Below are 19,568 nucleotides of genomic sequence, written 5' to 3'. Positions count from 1 at the left end.
ATGTCTCGTGAGCCATTGCCATGTTGTAATATATAGTAAAATGTCGTGCATTGCAAACAAAAAAAATGATGTCTGTTGTTGGGCATGCAACCAACAAACCAATGCATTTACCCTTGTATCATAACTGAAAAATTGTATGACTTGATAAAAAATATGAGCCAGTCATTCATGCAATTTAATGAAAGTCATCTCGGGAGAAATGCAATTTACCAAATTTACAAAAGTAGGTAAAATATTCCTCTCGGGCAGCCTTAACTGAATAGACCAACCCCCACCCCCACCCCGCTCACTCTTAACCATCATCCTTATGAAAAGAAACCCACTAACTCGTGTTCTAAGTGAGGAATGATCGCCGCCGCCGTGGCAACCCGGCAACCGCCCTCAAGTGTTATTCACTGCAAGACTATAGCAAAAATTCTAGATGAAAAGATACTGGTACCTCAACATGCACTCAAGAAAATAAATGAATTACAGATCACAATGCACTACTAGGGAAAAGCCTAGCAGTAGCACGGGTATTTTGGCTATCAGTACCACGGGATGACGCGTTACTGATAAGGCGCTATAGCTAACGTGTAGCAGTAGCGTCTGTCGTCCCACGCTACTACTATACATGGATAGCAGTAGCACGCTTTAGTGAAGAGCGCCGCTGCTAATATCTGCAGTGCTTTTTAGGAGGAAGCGCTACTGGTAAGGCAGCACTACTGCTAACTTTGCTCCCCTCGCTACTGCTAGTTTATTAGTTTTTTTCTGCATATTTGTTTTGTATTTGAAGAGGCTTTATACAATAATTTTAGCATATCATACACATACAAATGTAATCATAGCATATACATACAACTAGTCTCATCAAATCATGTCATCATCATAATCATCATCCAACACAAAGTGGTCTCTCGTCATCATCTCGAAAATAGCGATACAAGTCTCGATTGCTTGCAACTACATCGTCATTCATCTAAATAATGATATACGCGAGAAGAGCTATCACTTTGAGTGAGAGCGGAACTATGCAGTACATGAGTTCGTATCGCTCTCTCGCATTAGCGTGAACCTAAACTAACTACTGCATGTCGCTCGGAAACCGGAAAGCGGTACACCTGGGCCACACACTCCGGCCACTCGTCGTATATATACTCCTGGCGTAGTACTTCTTCGCCATCGATGATCTATGCACCTGCATCGTCACATGAGTCGATGATATGCAACATATATAGTTGAGCAACAGAAAGAGACAGACTTGGCAAAAATAGAAGCAACATATCATAAGCATAAATAACAAAGTTGATCGTACCCAAAGTGTCCTAACTAGAGTGATCGTCACTAGTCGAGGAGGACGGTTTAATTACATCACAAATAAAGTTTCGTCGTGCATAACTCAAAGTTTCGTCATAGAGGAAGTATGGACTAAATAGACACATTGTCATATATCGACAATCACTCCGACATGTCGTGCCATCCATCCAAGAGAGGGAGATAGTCCCCCAGCCTAGTGAAAAGGCTTCAGGTCGAGACGCTGAGAGGCTACCCGTGTTCGGACATCTTCCCGCGACATTTGTCCTTCTTCGTAGAACATCCCTGTTTTTCCGACGACCTCCTTCATGATGATTTGGGCAAGTTCGCGCTGGATGTGATAGAACTCAGCTCGAAGTCGATGATCCTCGATATCTCCTATGTTCTTTGCCCATTGCAGAATATGGGCATCGCCAGATTTAGCTGACATGCGAAGGTTCTGGTGATCCCGTCTGTACTCCAGCATGTGGTGTAGGACATAGAATCCATCATTAAGAGAATCACTCGGTTGCTGGATGCAACAGAAGTCGGTCTTATGGCCGAAGGCGGGCCTGCCCTCCCTTCTCTTCTTGTCCTTGACCTCTCCACCCCGTGCGCCGTAGTGAAAGATAGCGCTGTCGAGAACATCTTTGATGTGGGTGTAATCCTTTTTGTTAATGTTCTTCGACGAGTCCAAGTAAAGAGCATGGGAGTATCGGGGGTAGAGGGTGATGAGGACGGCACGCTCGCCGCTGCACAAAATAAATACACCTCAAATTAATTAGCCTCCACCGTGCAAATGAATGATTGAAATCGAAGGAAGGATATCCACGCGGATGACTTACAGGGGATGATAAGGCACGAGAGTCGCCTCCTTGTCCTTATTAGCGAGATTGAAATTGGCGATGTATTCCCTCGCGTATTCACGGTGCTTTGCGCAGACTCCCAAGAAGCCCTCGTGCAGGAAGTATGGGTTAGCGACACAGATATGGGGTATCTGCTCAACCCCGATGATGTAGTTCATGTGCAAGGCATAAAGGCGGACAAACGTAAAATCCAGCTTCTTTACGTGAAACATGTCGAATATGTAATCGAAACGAAGGAAGAACTTATCCGCGGGGAAGAAGTCGACGTACGACAATTGCCGCTGAACGTTAACCATGTAGAGTGGGTATCCTGGATCTTTCGAGGCGATGAGGCCTTTCTCTATCCGCAACACATCGTTATGAAGTCTCCTTAGATCGTCGAATCTGGCCCATAGCGCTGCTGTAGGTAGGATTGATTGACCGGGGATATTCCATTTATCCGCACTAGGGATATCTATACGGTCTTGAACCCGAGGCTGCTGAGGCGGCTGGATCATAGAATCATCTTTTTTGCCTTTCCTCGTTCTCTTCCTAGACTTCTTTACTACCGAAAGATCTTCCATAATACGTTCAGCCTCCGGAGATGGCAATTCAGGCACCGACTCATGACGCTCAAACCCTAAGTAGGCGCCAGTATAGACATACTGTTGAGTGCCATCGTCATCCTCATCCTCATCTATGGCGACGTCACCAGGCACTAATGGAACCTTTTCCTCACCCCCTCCTCTATCACCCAGCACGACAGCCGACGCTAATTGGGTAGGTGAGGTGTTGATGTTCATACCTAACTGCACACTCATGGGTGTGCTCCCGGCCGTCTCGAGACGAAGCAAACTCTTTGGCCACAACAGGACCCATCCATTGCAACAATCACCAAGCCGCCGCGGGGTCTCGTCGTCATCCCCCACTAGTACCAGAGGAGGCAAATTCTCGTGGCCCGGTTTGACACTGGCCACGGAAACCTTGAAGACGTTCGGGGGGATCGGCCCGCTGTGGAACAATGGTTCCTTCAGCTTCATTATCGTCGCCTTCCCCACGTCCACCTTCTGGTCGCTGATGGTGTACAATATGGTGCACGGGGTTTCGTCGGCCTGCAAAGAAAAGTCTGCGACGTGAGACATCCGAAAGGCAACGAAAACGGGAGATTATACATTTATTGAAGGGGGGCGGTGTGACAGATACCGTGAGGGCGTCGAGCTCAGCCAAAGACGAAGCACCGCCGAGCACGTCCGATGCGGGAGCAGGTGCGGGAGCCGGTGCGGGAGCACGTCCTGTGTACTAATTCTTTCCCTGCGACCTGAATATATTCTACATGAAGTACAAATAACTATTGTTCATACTGTCATATGTTTGCCTATTGATGATTTTCTAATTAACATGCTTCAGTTTATCTAGTTTTGCGCATAAGAAATGAGAGCAAATTTAGATATGCACGCAAACAAGGCATATGTACAGAGAAACAAGCAAACAAGGCATATGTACAGAGAAACAACCATGGCAATTGTAGGCTATCAAAGGGTGGTCTTCACTACATTTTTTTCATATATGTGCAGATAAACTTGTTCTATCAACCATCAAGTATTTATATGCATTAGCAGTCATTTCTCTTAGGTGATATAATCCTTTAGAGGAATGTGCCCATATAGTTAACCATGCATTTATTTTCACAAATCTGCAATTAAAACAATGAAGGATCTGCTGTCTCTGCTACTACTATCCATGACCCATAATCCTGCACCTAACTTGCACACACAAATTCTTTCTTGATATCGTCTAAATGTGCTAATGTGCAAAGAGAAAACAAAATGGGTGGAACAAGGGGGAGGTCATCCGCAGACTTGCAGGCATGACGACAATGAACTAACCTTTTCAGGTTCGCTTTGATGCACATCACCTCATCCCCTACGAGTTCCACCTTCCGAATCTGATGTAGACTGTGTATCATACACAGAAGACACATCACTTAATAGTTCCATTGCTGCAAGCCTACCATCGAGAGGATTGCCTTCCATACCTCCTCTCGTTCATAGTGCTGCGTCGATCAAGTACATGCGCGGGTGCACGGGAGCGGCCTGTGTTGCCTGATTCTTCCAACTGACTTGACCTTATCTCGCTCTCTCTCTTCTCTTCCACAAGAACTCCATGTCGATGGATTGGCTGTCTTCGGCCACTCTCCTCCCTACGCCGCACACGCTACTTTGTCTGCGCCGGCCAATGCTCGGTACTTGCATCGGCCAATGCTCAAAATAGGCAGGCTCATAGTCCTTTTCCCCTATTCATGAGCAGAAAATTCAACAAGGAATCCCATGCATCCACACAGTGTTCTGCACCAACGAATCAATTCAGGTCTGCATCAAATCAATTGTTGTCGTGGCTCACTTTTTTTGCTGGCATCAGGCCAAGACTGAATGGACGGGCGCTGATTCACACAAAGGTGAGTGAGGCATGCGCATTCAGTAATTGTTTACAAGAGAGAGAAAGTGGAGTAGCTTAATCGGTGCTCATACGTAGTCAAGCATGTGATGTTTGACGTTTGAGACTACATATGAAATATTTAAATATATTTTAAAGTATAGATTCACTTATTTTGCTTTGTATGTTGTTTATATTAAAATTTTTTAAAGGATTTATATTTCGATTATGCTCCATCTACGAACAGGCTACGTAAAGTAACGTGATCTTCCTAACTATAATCCTCTCCCCCTGATTTCAACCGGGGTGGGACCAGCCACTAATCCTCACCCAATTAACTACCTCCACATCGGCCTTTACGTAAAAACCTGACGTAAGTTTATGTGGATCTAGCATTACTCTTTATATTTAGGAACGGAGGGAGTATGTTAATACTTATATCACGGGGAATAACATATGTATCGGTCATGCAACACTTCATCTATTAGGTTGTAAACTCATCTTGTCTTAATATATGTGGTGTTACTCATATTGTCAATAACACATTATGTTACTCCCTCAATTCCTTTATACAATAGCATTAACTCAGATTACAGGTACAATGGTAAAATTTGATGACTACATTGCAAGACAATTTTTTCTTTTCATTAATCAGGATAATTAATATGCCACACATACATGCAAGGAAGAAATGAAAAGAAAATAGCTGAGTGTCATTACGAATACATTTATACAAGTATTAAACAAGTTATTAGTATGAGAAAACATCATTAATTTTTACTATGATTATTGTTGGTGGCCTTGTATAGATGCCAAATATATTTTTAACAGTGACCCTGTGTAAGGGAATGCAAGGAATACGACATGCCTCTATATCCTCATTAATTATTTGTAAATCATCTATTTTATTTGCCTAGATATGCTTATATTTCTCTCACTATGAATAGTCTGAGAAGCAGACCACCTGAAGATCTACAGACGGTGGACGACCACCTCTTACACGGGAGAATTTTTTGGTGGCTGGCTGCTAGGGATTGCAGTAAAAAGTGAGTAGTCCTTAAGTGGAGTGGGCCAGCAAGCACATGGGTGGACTGATGGTCTTCCTAAAAAAAGCATTGCTCGGCTCAATTATTGAAGTATGTAATGAGTAGTTCTTCATGTAGATCCCATCCCACACTCGTTCTAACGTCGTCTTTCTTCCACCCAGCTTGGTTCTTTTCTTCGTGCCTCCTATAGTCACACACACACCATCGTAGGACAGAGAGAGCGGGAGGGAGTGGCCGTCCGTCGCCATCCCGGTAACATCAGCCGTGAGAGAGACGCTGAGAGGGAGGCCGTCCGTTGCCATCCAAGGGCCAGCCGCTGCTGTTGGAGTTGTGTCGAATATAGTGTACAAGGTAGGTTACAGTTGGACTTGTGGTTGTATTGTGTTTAGATTGGATATGGAGTCGTGTCCTAGTAGGACACTTATATCCTAGGCCTCTCATATAATAGCGGGGCTAGACACACGATGTAACCTATGCCAACATAATAGCACCGGAACGCAGGGGAAGTCGGCGGCTTGTGCCGGTGTCCAGGGCGATCGGGTACGGTATTGTGACGGTGTCACGAGGAGGAGCGCCCGTAGTCAGGCCTCGGGGATGTAGCCATATCGGTGAACCTCGTTAACAAATCTCGGTGTCATCCTCGTGTGATTGCTTGGTCCTCGGATGATCGACGGTATGCTTTAGATTTTATTGTCTAGCTGCCCCTTCCGTCACTGGCAAAGAACACCGCACGGTCGAACCCATCACAAAGCACCTCTTCCCATGGCAAAAAAATCGATCTAATTGACCTAACTAAACCAAAGATTCAAAAAAGAAATACGAGCCTATAAATAATCATGCATATAAGGGATTAAAAGAAGACTCAAATAATATTCATGGATATAGATCTGATCATAAACTTGTCTGCGACGCTGTCGCTAGGACTAGGGGGATGTTAGAAATATATATGGGTTACTTGTATTTGGTAGTGTAGGATTTGTAATCTTTCTCATACCTTATCTCCAGGAAAGACTTCTTGCCCTCCGAATTTTGTACTCAATATATACTCGTCCTCGAGGCTCAATAATACATCCATCATATTCCGCAACAATCCCTCACTCTACCTTCTAACAGAAACCTATTGCAACTGCTGGGTACAGACGGGTGCATGATATCAGTATGGCTGCGAGTCCATGCAGTCCCAGCTGATGATGACGGTGATGTTGGGTGCTAGAAACAATGATAAACATAGAGGAGAAGTTGTGATGTCTGTGCCAGACATTCATGTTCGAGGTGGCCCTGAGGTAAAAGTTTACTTTAAAGGATACGGAAAGAGGAGCAGCAAAGCGATGCTGCTAAATGCAGTCCATACGCAAGGTTTGGTATTTCTTGATTGGGTAGTGATCTGCGCCGGTGCACCGGCCCAACTGTTGGGCCGGTCTAGCCCTAATCGTCAGATCCAATGCGTTTCAACCGTCTGATCTGCCTGTTGACTTCCGTCTCCTTCGTCCTCTTCGTGCGCTGCGCAGGCGCCGCCCCCTGCTCGCGTGGATGTCATCCCGGCCGCCGACCGCCACCCCCTCGCGTGGAACTCCTCCCTCCGCCGGTCGCCGCCCTCGTCGCCGGTGCTCGCCGCCCTCGTTGCTGGTGCTCGCCGTCGCAGCACACCGTCCTCGCCGGTTCCAGCAGGACGGCATCGCCATCACGCCCAACGTCCCCTATCCTTGCAGCACCTAGCCGTCGCCGCCATATCACGTCCGTCGCAGCACCACCGTGTCACCGGCCGCAACTCTGACCGCCGTCGTCGATGCTCGCTGCCCGAGGTTGCACGAACAAAGGCCGCCCAAATCGACGCCATTTAGATGGATGTAGCAAAAACTTCGCCGGTGGTAGCAAAAAATAGCGACGGTTGCAGCAAAATCATTGTCGCCGTCATCTAGCATCACATCTGCACCATTAATGGATGTAGCAAATTTTCTCGTTGGTCGTAGCAAAAACCGACGACCGTTGCAGCAAAATAACCTTCGTCGTCGCGAGGGACGTAGCTCCGTCAACGAAACATACAACCGGATGCAGCTTTCCATGGTAGCAAAAATGTGTCGTTGAATGGATGTAGCAGAAAAAATGATCGGTCGTAGCAAAAAATGACAACGGTTGCAGCAAAATCATCGTCACCGCCGGCACGAGGTCACAACTCCGCCATGATGGATGTAGCAAAAACCCTCGCCGGCAGTAGCAAAATCTATCTATGGTTGAAGCTTTTTTAGTTGATCAGTGCCGATTGAAGCTTTTCTATCTATAGTTGAAGCTTTTTTCAAGTGTGGTTGAAGCTTTTTTACATCACCGATGCAACACTGTATACACGCGGTTCCGGCCATGGCAGCAGGTAGCTGTGGCATCTCTGCTCTTCTAGCAGCAGGCAGTCGTTGCTGTTTGATGACGACAGCAGTTTCAGCACCGCCGGTCATCTTTATGTCGGCCCCGGTCCATGCCGTTTGAAGCACCGGTGCAAGCAGCTGGTAGCAAAAACATCAAAACTTCGTCGTTCGTGGCGACGAAGAAAGAAGGCTGCGAAGGGAAGAAAGGAGAGGATGCGGGGAAGAAGATAAGGTTGTTTGAAAAAAAATGATGTGTGGGCCTGCCTGTGTCCAGCGTGGGGGATCGCTAGACCCAGGATCGAAAGGGATCGCGTGGCTCGCGAGCGACTGGCCGAATCGTTTGGCCGGTGCGCCGTTGGCAAACGATTCCCTTCTTAATTTGGAAACCAAGGAGATGCGTACAAAAGCGGTGCTCCAAATTGTTGGAGATCGACCTATATAGCATCTCGCCTACAAACCATGAAATTGTTCCCTTAGCCAGCTAGCAAGTAAACAGGGCGGGTTACAAATTCATTCACCGCACTTTGATAGATAGGGTTTGATTTTATGTTTTTCTATTACACAAACACATTAGCACATCATCTAGTCTCCTTCTGCTAACAAATATAAGATCATTTAGACCACTACTCTACTGATTTAAACGGTCTTATATTTGTTTACAGATGGTGTACTAAATAATAAAGTTCTCATGACACTGAATACATTGTTGGGTACTATCTATAGCACAATTGTAGGACTATGTGAATAAGGACATGATCTCTTCTTTCAACCTTTAGCTTTGTTAGGTGTCACATGAGTAGCATTTAATTCACAGTCTGAGCCTGCCACATCGTCATCATCAATGCGAATTTGAGAGCCACCAACCTAGGACGTGGGTTGTGGCGCCCTCGCATACTCATTTGTCACACTAACATCATCAAATATAGCACTCAGTTCGATCTCATCCTCTAGTGGAGTGTATTGAAACTTGGGGGCAAGTTCATTTCTCTAGAAGAAAATATATCACAAATTAGTGCAATGAAATTAATATGATGATAGAGGAAGAAAGTAACCACTGGAACTAATATGTATACATGTATCTCATTCGCTCACCATTCATCACTTGCCGCAATGGTCTTGGTAACAAGATCAAACCCAATGCCAGATGCCTTTTGGGTTAATGTCTTCCAGACAACATACTCTTTTTTATCACATCCCACTTATTCTTGAATTGCTTTTTGGTATATTCTATCCTCGTGCGTTCGAAAAACTTACTTATCAAGTTGTCATACCCAAGGTTCGTCAATGTTCCTTCTTTGCCACGGTTATTGGCATTCACTTCTTCCACACAAATGTCAATGAAAGTTCTAAGACCAACATTAACCCACTGTGCTTTCATCTAGTTTTCATCATGGCAATAAAACATAATAGCAAAAATTAATATGCAAGACAGATAGGCAAATACAATTGTAGCATACACACAGCCATCAAGATTTCCTCTATGCAAATCAATAGGAAAAAATAGCAAATCAGATATAATCATCACATTCATAGCAACAAGTGTATATGCAGCACCATATATAATCAACAACAGTTAATAGCAAATATGGACGAATGTTTGGCAAAAAAAATTCAAAGTGGGATGCTCACCTTGGTAGAGGAGCTCATGCCAAATACTAGGAGGAGGGGAGGGGGCATGAACGGGGGGTCCTTCACCAGATTTGGTCATCGGCCGGAGTGGGGCGCCATTCGGCAGAGTGTTGCCCTGGCCGGACCGACCAGGAGCTGCGAGGGAGCAGCCGCGCCCTAGGAATCACGGCAGAGGATGGAGAAGCAGGGGAAGATGGGCTCCTACCCGCCGTCCATGTTGCCGGAGCTAGCCGCGACGAGGAGCCAGGGACCGGCGGCGGTGGTGGCGGCGGCAAAGACGAACCCTAGACTTTCTGTGCGGGAGCGCAGGTCGAGTGCGGGAGCCAGGTCAGGGAATCGATGCGCGACTGAGTCAGTGAGTGTTTTCCATCTTTCTGCATGGGGGTCTGGGAGGAGCATTTTCTTTGTAATATCAGCAAACCACAGTGCCCTTTTGATATGCCCCTTCGATTTTAAGTCATAAGCTGCACGAAGCCACTCTCCTCCCGGTTTTTTCTCATTGTGAAGAGGAGAGGGTTGGAAATAAGCAGAGCTTGCTTCTTCAAAACGAGTTCTTTTGGGCTTCTAGCTTATTTTTGCAATAAGCTGCTTTTTTTCGATAAAGGGCGACTTTATTATCTCAAAATGTAGCATCAAGCGGATACAAAGCATTATGAATAACACCCGGCCTCTGCATAACTAAGATGCACACAACCAAATTCAGAAGTCTGACAAAATTCATGAAATAAAAATCGACAAACCGGCAACAGTAGAGCCTTTTAGACCGACACTATGCCTATGTCGAAGAAGGTGGTGGCTCAATCCGTAGGTTATGCTGCCACCCATGTTGGGAAAAACATCCGTAGCCACCTGCTCCAATCGCGCACACACCGCCATGAACAGCGGTTGGTACTCCGGCCGTTGTAGTATAGACCACGTACGTAGCGAGTGCGTACACCAGAAAATAACCTGTAGAGGAGAAACATTTTTGTCATTAAAAACCAAATCATTTCTACATAGCCAAGTCGACCAAATTAAGGCATACAGTCCCACCCTTATTAGCGTTTTGAACCTATTTGTAATACCGTCCAACCAATGACCAAAAATATTGGCAACACTTGTGGGCGGATACAAATTTGACGCTATTTGGATGACTGACCACGTAGAACGTGCAAACTTGCATTGAAAAAAGAGGTGTTTGATTGTCTCGTCATGAGTACAAAAAGAACACTTCTTACTCCCTCGTCAGTTGCGCCGTGCGAGGTTGTCTTTGGTTAACACAACTCCCCTACGGAGATACCACATGAAGATTTTCACTTTTAGTGGAATTTTAGACTTCCAAATTTTCTTATTATTACTCGTTGGTACCTCAGAATGCGTGAGTGCACGGTACATAGAGTCCACTGTGAAAGATCCTGATGTAGTAAGGTTCCAGTGAAACACATCCCGACCTTGTGTCAGGTTAATCGAATCCAGCCGGGATAAAAGATTATGCCATGACACAAGCCGGGGGCCAATCAAATCCCGCCTGAACGAAATATTCGGCGGGGAAGAACCGAGCACGTGCGCAATAGTATTATTCTTATCGCGAGCGATGTTATATAAGGCTGGATATTGTTCTCTGAGACTGGCATTGCCTAGCCAGATGTCTTCCCAGAAACGAATCTCCGACCCGTCCTTTATCACGAAAGACCCAAAGCAAAAGAGATGTTTCTTTGCCGCCATTAGGCCAGCCCAAAAGTGCGAGTCGCCAGAAGCTGATAGAAGCCATAAACCAACTGGCCCTAAGCTTGGGAGGTTAGCAGCGGGTGTCTAAATACGAAACGAGGCCTTCTGATTGGTTAGACTAGACAAGAGTTTTGAGGGATCTCGGGTAGAGCACATCTTGATCTTGTGATTTGGCTAAGGGAATTTTAAATCCAGACAGAGGTAGTATAAAATAATTGAACGATGAAGCTTTGAGAAATTATTGATCTGGTTAAAATCAAATGACCTAATTTTAATTGGAGAAAACAATTAAATGTGGGCTCTTTAAAATTAAAATTAGGGAGCTTAGTGTTATAGAGGATTGTCTTTCGTACCTCATCTCGTGCAAAGTGCCGCGTCGATCAAGTACATGCGCGGGTGAACTCGAGTAATTCGGAAGGGACATTTTTCGCGGTACTCAAAGCCAAAGATGGCGACGGCTGTTGCAGGTGTGTTGGATTGATGTCCATGCCCTCTTAGCGCTGGTGTCAAGAAAGGAGGAAGCAGCGTGGCGGCAATTGTACCATGGTCGAAGATGATGACCTGTTTGCGACTGGTTGCAGATCCTTCTGCTGCAGGGGTCTTCTCTCAAGATTCAGGGATGATGACATAGGGCTTCGGAGATCTTCTTGTGTTATGATTGTCTTAGGGTACTCTAGTTGTTTATGGTCCTTTATTTTTGCGTTTCAGTGTGCTTATAAGGGACACCTACTCTGTACTGATTTGACATTTGAATGAACAATTTCTCAAAAAAAAAAACGTACATGCGCGGAATATCGCAAAAGATTCCGTCCCCAAGAACTCCATGTCGATGGATTGGCTGTCTTCGGCCACTCTCCTCCGTCCGCCACACACGCTACTTTGTCTGCGCCGGCCAATGCTCGGTACTTGCATCGGCCAATGCTCAAAATAGGCAGGCTCATAGTCCTTTTCCCCTATTCATGAGCAGAAAATTCAACAAGGAATCCCATGCATCCACACAGTGTTCTGCACCAGCGAATCAATTCAGGTCTGCATCAAATCAATTGTTGCCGTGGCTCACTTTTTTTGCCGGCATCAGGCCAAGACTGAATGGGAGGGCGCTGATTCACACAAAGGTGAGTGAGGCATGCGCATTCAGTAATTGTTTACAAGAGAAAGAGAAAGTGGAGTAGCTTAATCGGTGCTCGTACGTGGAGCATGTGATGTTTGACATCTGACACTACTCATTGTCGGAAGTAACTTAGAAAAGAAAGTAACATGTAAATATTACTCTCCGTAAACTAATATAAGCGCGTTCACAATACAAAAGTAGTAATCTAAGCACTTTTATATTAGTTTACAGAGGGAGTACTAGTATTTTTTTAGAGATTTCACTGAAGACTACATATCAATATATGTAAACATATTTTAAAGTGTAGATTCACTTATTTTGCTTCGTATGTAGTTTATATTAATTTTTTTTTTAAACTTATATTTAGAAATGAAGGGAGTATGTTAACACTTATATGATAAGGAATAACATATGTATCGGTCATGCAACACTTTATTTATTAGGTTGTAGACTCAGCTTGTCTTGATATGTGTGGTGTTACTCAGATTACAGGTACGATGGTAAAATTTGATGACTGCTTTGCAAGCCGATTTTTTCTTTTCGTTAATCAGTATAATTAGTACGTCACATGCCTGCAAGGAAGAAATGAGAAGAAAGTAGCTAAGTGTCATTACGACTACATTTATACAAGTATTAAATAAGTTGCTAGTATGAGAAAACATCATTAATTTTTACCATAATTATTGTTGATGGCCTTGTATAGATGCCAAATATATTTTTGACAGCGTCCCTGTGTAAGGGAATGGAAGGAGTACGACATGCCTCTGTATCCTCGTTAATTATTTATAAATCATCTATTTTATTTGCCTAGATATGTTTATATTTCTCTCGCTATGAATAGTCTGAGAAGCAGACAACCTCCACTTACACGAGAATCTTTCGTTGGCTGCTAGCGATTGCAGTGAACAGTGAGTAGTCCGTCAGTGGAGTGAGCCACCCAGCTTGGTTCTTTTCTTCGTGCCTCCTATAGTCTCACACACACACACACCATCGTAGGACAGAGAGAGCGGGAGGGGGGAGTGGCCGTCCGTTGCCATCCCCGGTAACGTCAGCCGTGAGAGAGACGCTGTGAGGGAGGTCGTCCGTAGCCATCCGAGGGTCAGCCGCTGCCACCGCGGCGTGCATCGCTGGAGGTATGGGACGGGCTAGATCTGTTTTTTTCTGTTTTCTGATGATATTTTGCTTTCCTTTTTTGTTGTGGCCATTTTCTGATATGGCGATTCTTTAGGACTTGAGTGAGTATGCAATGTGCATGATTGTCCTCGGCTCCGTGTAGATGAACTTGAGTGCTAATCGAAGCTTTTGCACGATTCCGTTTGTTGTGCAGGTAGCTAATAGGAAGAGCAAGAGAAAGCATGACGACCCACTACTACTATCTGTTGGCAGTGAGACTGCTGCTCATAGCTGCGGCCGGCCGGCAAAAGCTTAGCAAGGCGGAGCCGGTGACACTGCCGGGGTGTCCCGACAGGTGCGGGGACGTGAGCATCCCTTACCCCTTTGGCACCAAGGATGGCTGCTTCCTGCCAGGCTTCCAAATTATCTGCAACGACACCTTCCATCCGCCCCGCGCCTTCTTTCCTTATGACCCTCCTAATTGCAACGAGGACTCCTTGGAGGCCTCGATCGACTGCCTAGTTTCGCAGCTCAACTCCAGAAAGCCGCTGATCATGACCAAGGATAGCATCTACAGCTTGAACGACATAGAGGACTATACTATGCCTGGAAACATGTCCTTCTCGCCGGTCGAGCTCACCGGCGTGTCCGTCGCGGATGCGAAACTGCAGGTGCACGCTCCGTTCTGCTACGACTGCAAATTGAACGAGACGCATTACTCGTATAGGGGGGAGATTAGAATATCCTTCCCGTCCTTGTCACCCTTCTTCATGACGGAGGAAAGCACCGTGTTGATGGCCATCGGGAAGCACACGAGCGCAAGTCAGTTAATGGGGCCCCCTTGCGAAGCAGTCGTTACCTTCGACGACGCTGTCAACGGGAAATGCTTGGGGCGGGGTTGCTGCCAGGTCCCCATTCCGCCGCAAGACACCAGCAACCAAGGTTCTTTTATTTGTGACCTCACTGAAATATGCAAAATTCTGAAAATCTCGCATATTTAGGGAATTCTTTTGGATTTTGACATTTCAAATTTCACTTAATTTTACACAGTGACCATCAACAGACGTTCGTCACTAGGCATTACAAACTACAAAGATGACTGCGTCTATGGCATGTTTGTGGACAAGTCCTGGTACAAATTCACATCGCTGGACCTCCACGGTGATGTTTTCATGCGGAAGAACAAGGCCAGAGGGGTGCCCGTTGTTGTAGACTTTGTCATCGCCAACCATTCGTGTCCACGGCCTGGCCAACCGGCCCCCAAGGGATACGCGTGCGCCGGTGACAACACCATGTGCGTCCAAGTACCCTTGGACCTGATGGCCGATGGCTACGCGGCCACGGGGTACACGTGCAGGTGCTCGCAAGGGTACCAAGGCAACCCATACATTCCAAATGGCTGCCGAGGTACATACATTTGACTCATATATCCATCTCTTTTCTCTTCAGCCGTATCTACGTAACATGTGGCTTTATATTAACTGTACGTATATGCATGTCTGGTGAATTTGTTTGTAGACATTGATGAGTGTAAGAATCCAGATTTGTATCCTTGCCACGGGAAATGCCACAACACGGAAGGAGGATACAAATGTGCTTGCCCTGCCGGAACAAAGGGCAACGCCAAACTTGACCATTGCACGGAAATGTTTCCCCTGCCAGCGAAGCTGGGCGTAGGTAAGTTACTTATTCAGCAGCCGATGGTCCGAACTCCTGTATTCCTTCGAGTTATTCTCTCGAGTACTATTTTCGATTGTCAGTTTATGAGATATGTAACGGAATTTCTTTATGTAGCTGCAATAGGAGGCCTTTTTGTCATAGCACTTGTCGCGTTCATTCTCCTTCTTCGTAGACAAAAGAGGAAGATGAGACAACTTTATATGAAAAATGGAGGACCTGCACTAGAAAAGGCAAACAATATAAAGATTTACACAAGGGAGGAGCTCAAGCCAATTTTGAAGTGTGCCAATTTTATAGGAAAAGGCTGCTTTGGTGAAGTTTACAAGGGTTATCTTGATAACCAACTAGTTGCAGTAAAGAAGCCTGTTACCGACAGTGTGGCACATAACGAGCAATTTGCAAACGAAGTCATTATTCAGTCTCAAGTCATCCACAAGAACATTGTCAGGCTCATAGGTTGTTGCCTAGAAGTTGACATCCCAATGCTAGTCTATGAGTTCCTCTCCAAAGGTAGCCTTGATGACACTCTTCACAGCAACAACAAGGTGCCTCTTGATCTTGATGTGCGTTTAAATATTGCCGCAGAATCAGCGGAAGGTCTAGCCTACATGCATTCAAAAACCGGCAAAAGAATTCTGCATGGTGATGTGAAACCAGCAAATATACTCTTGGATGATGATTATGTACCAAAAATATCTGACTTTGGTATATCAAGGATGATTGCAAGGGATAAAGAACACACCACATCTGTCATTGGTGATAGGACTTACATGGATCCAGTGTATCTACAAACTGGATTACTGACGGAAAAGAGTGATGTCTACAGTTTTGGAGTACTACTCTTGGAACTTGTTAGCAGGAGGAAGGCCACTTATTCCGACCATAACAGCTTAGTGAGGAATTTTGTTGAGGCTCACAAAAAAGATGAGATGCCAATCGAGCTGTTTGACAAGGAACTTGTAGAACCAGGAGATTTGGAGCTTCTTGGTAGCCTTGCAAGGGTTGCCGTGGAATGCCTTAATCTTGATGTGGATGAAAGACCAGCAATGACAGATGTTGCAGAGCGCCTTCTCATGTTGAAGAGATCACGTAAGTAGTTATAGACATGAGTGTATGTTTGCTGCGAGACCATTGACTTCCTTGCATGCTTGTCCATCTGTTTTTGGGGATGTTTTTGCTGGTTCCCCCCCAGCCGTACCTTTGTTAAGTTGGTAATCCCAGCAGTTGTATCCTTGCTCTCTGTTTGCACTCAGACCTGTTTTAGGGCTTTATTATAAAGTCGGACCATTGTGGCTTTCGTTCCCAAAATGTTTGCTATAATATGTTGTTATACATTTTAGTACGAACAATATGCATGTTGAACTTGTCCCACTAAATCCTGGGTGTAGAGGGAGGCGGCCATTGGCAGTTGCAAAAGGTGGAGGGGTAAGAGGAGTTCGCCACAAGTGCAGGTGGAGAATGAAAACAGAAACAGAGGAAGAAGGAAAAACAGAGTAAGCAATTTGTTTGGATTAGGGCATATGTATCATCTCCACTTACATCTGAAACAGCACACTCTCTATTACTATCTTTTGGATGTAATACATCACTCGACACACCAATTCGCATACTGCTCGCTATACATACCACTGTTGGTTCAACTAGGATTCAGTTTTATTATTTACTCTTACCTTTCATGTGAAAAGGGGAGGTAAGAGGGACCATGCTAAAATTTACCTTCAGTTTTATTATTTACTCTTACCTTTCATGTGAAAAGGGGAGGTAAGAGGGACCATGCTAAAATTTGCCTCCTGTGGATGTGCCGGCGCCCCGTGATGAGCTCCAAGAGCAGCAGACCGTAGCTCCAGATGTCAATGTTGGCCTTCAGCTACCCCATGTAGTGCCCGCATAACTCAGGCCTACCTGATTCCCATCATTGTAACCTCCAGGTTTAGGTAATCTGCTAATCAGCAAGTGCTGGGGACAGTAGTCAATCTGCAGGTGAGCACTTCACCACTATAATAACAGAGAAAACTGACTAGATCGATTTTTTTTCGAAAAGGGACTAGATCGAATTAACATGTATCTAACAAGCTGCTACAACACCCGTAGCCAATCTGCAGGTGAGCACTTGCCAAAACACCCGTCAGTGCTCACTCACTGCCATTATGATTACGGATTCGTAAGCATACAACACGAAAAAATATCAAACATAGTCTGTAGTCTCCATGGAGCTACACTACCGATTGTTCTCTCAACCACAAAAGCTGATTGTCAATAGTAAAAAAAATACACAATACTCGTCTTTGCCTGATATATAAGAATATGGATTTTACCCTTTTGTTGAGACGAAATGGTGCAGGACCGAATCATTAACATTGCGCCATGCAGGGCCCCGTTCAGTGCTAGCCAAGCTGAGCAGCAGGATAAAGATCAGCCAATATGGCCGGCTAGCTGGTCTCCCTCGCACCTGCACGCATTTTATTCAATTTTAAACAGGATGAGATACCGGGATAATGTATATAGCTATGCATGCATACTGTTGAACTGGGTTTAAGCGTATCAGGTTTAGATTTCTCATCAAATATAGTAGTCTTTAGCAGCTAACTTGAATGTCTGGATTACTCATAGCATTGGATGAAGGAACATCCAAAGTAATAATTACATTAGAGCTAGCAAATCAATAGGCAATACCGGTACGTCGTTAATACACTTATAGATTGACTTAGTTCCTTTCCAAGTAAAACACATTCACCAAGGGATTAAATGATTTCCGAATAGTATAACTAAAAGTACCGAATCAAAGAATATAACTAGCTTCGAGGATCCAAACATGTCGATTGAGTGAACCATCTATCATTTGATTTTTCCACTATTACTTATTTGGTATTTGATTTTTTATCTCTCAAGGATGAAAATAACTACATTGAATGATAACACACACGAAACAGAGGAGCTATAAGCTTGTCAACCTGGCAAACTTAGGGCATCTCCAATAGATTGTATGTTAATCTTGTTGGTAAAATGTCCATGTCATCAACCAAGAAGCCATCATACAACTACTACAATAGGTTGTATCTAAGCTATCCAATAGATGATGAGAAAATAAATGTGATTGCTCTTTATTTTACCTTGGAGCTTGTGCAAAGGTTGTTGGTTATTCTACATACAACTTTGCTCTCTCTCCATATTTATTATATGCCACATCATCACTATGTCCTAGATGGCAAATTTATCAACACCTATCTTACAGCTATTGGAGATGCCCTTACCATGAAGAGTGGAGACTTAAATGCTTGTCTGTCTATCTATAATGAATGATGGCATAATAAACAGTATTCCATGAACAAAATAAAAAAAGATTTGGTTACTGCTACAATACAAGGACCAGGGATGAATAACCACCTGTCACATCGAAACTCTTGAAAAGGATGACAGCAAGTAATACAATTATGGGCTTCACAAAGCTTTCTAGATTGCAATGACTTGAGTTGAACCATGTAGACACTGCCTTTCACATATAATAATACCCCATCAATATCCTCAACATATCCTCGCATAAATTTCAAGCATGCCTTCTGTGTTTCGAACTGAGGAGCAAGCCCAAGAATTTTATGCATTTCAATGGTCTTCGACAACACCCAGTTGGCACCACTATGACAATTGACCTTCCTCCGCCACACTTGAATGTTATGGTAATGGTTAGACAACATGGCGAGACCAACTGCGCCATCCTCTGCCTGGATGATTTGGTGATTGCCGGAACTATTCATGCCGGGAGGCCCCTCGAGCACATCAAGGCTTTGCCTTTCAAAATCAAACCCAATTATGCCCTCCTTTGCATACATAAAAGACCAGTAGAGGACTTTACCAACAAGGGTTCTAGCACCAGCTCTTATACAATCTGGACATGAGACCTCTGTTGAGATGGCATCGCCCCATGTGTCAGACTCAGAGGAATAAACAGAGGCGAGCGGTCGATTATCCTTGGCGCACATAAGCAGCAATACTACCTTGAAGGGGGTGGAGTGGCAACTACCGTGCACGTGGCTCTGGTCGCTCGCAGCACATAGCACCGCCCCGTTGACGTAGCCCCCGTTGAATTCGGGCGGAATGGGCACACATTGCTGGTCACCGGTTATAGGGTCACACACGAGAATCTCCGCTTGCTCCCATCTTAAGATGAGGACCCGGCCATGGCGGCACCCGAGCAGTCGGCCCTTGATGCCGAGGCGCCGAGGAGGAATGCGGTCGGGAGCGGGCAGGACGGGAGCGAACTCGATTTTAAGGCCGTCATCGAAGAAGACGCCGAGGAGGGGCGGCTCCCGGTGGTGTTCGTTGAACCGGCGGAGGAATCTGGGGTCAGTGAGGAGGCCTCGCCACCGGTGGCAGACAG

The 19,568-nt window shown here is 45.1% G+C and overlaps 1 protein-coding gene and 2 long non-coding RNA genes across 3 annotated transcripts; 1 reads left to right on the top strand and 2 right to left on the bottom strand.

Moving 5' to 3' along the window:
- Positions 1-3,184: 3,184 nt before the first annotated feature.
- On the bottom strand, positions 3,185-4,332 carry LOC123147336 (uncharacterized). The gene is made up of 4 exons (XR_006473168.1): positions 4,153-4,332; positions 4,004-4,072; positions 3,321-3,435; positions 3,185-3,229 (listed from the first exon to the last, which is right to left on the bottom strand). It is a non-coding gene; the product is annotated as an uncharacterized lncRNA (long non-coding RNA).
- Positions 4,333-8,456: 4,124 nt separating this feature from the next.
- On the bottom strand, positions 8,457-10,050 carry LOC123147335 (uncharacterized). The gene is made up of 3 exons (XR_006473167.1): positions 9,583-10,050; positions 9,046-9,331; positions 8,457-8,940 (listed from the first exon to the last, which is right to left on the bottom strand). It is a non-coding gene; the product is annotated as an uncharacterized lncRNA (long non-coding RNA).
- Positions 10,051-13,297: 3,247 nt separating this feature from the next.
- On the top strand, positions 13,298-16,532 carry LOC123149922 (wall-associated receptor kinase 5). The gene is made up of 5 exons (XM_044569720.1): positions 13,298-13,533; positions 13,728-14,455; positions 14,564-14,920; positions 15,032-15,190; positions 15,308-16,532. Exons 2-5 carry the CDS (start codon positions 13,756-13,758, stop codon positions 16,288-16,290), a joined length of 2,199 nt encoding a protein of 732 aa, XP_044425655.1. The 5' UTR covers positions 13,298-13,533; positions 13,728-13,755; the 3' UTR covers positions 16,291-16,532.
- The last annotated feature ends 3,036 nt before the right edge of the window (positions 16,533-19,568 follow it).

This window comes from Triticum aestivum, chromosome 7A (assembly GCF_018294505.1).
Source record: "Triticum aestivum cultivar Chinese Spring chromosome 7A, IWGSC CS RefSeq v2.1, whole genome shotgun sequence".
NCBI lineage: Eukaryota > Viridiplantae > Streptophyta > Magnoliopsida > Poales > Poaceae > Triticum > Triticum aestivum.
This window is presented reverse-complemented; position numbering and strand designations above follow the sequence as displayed.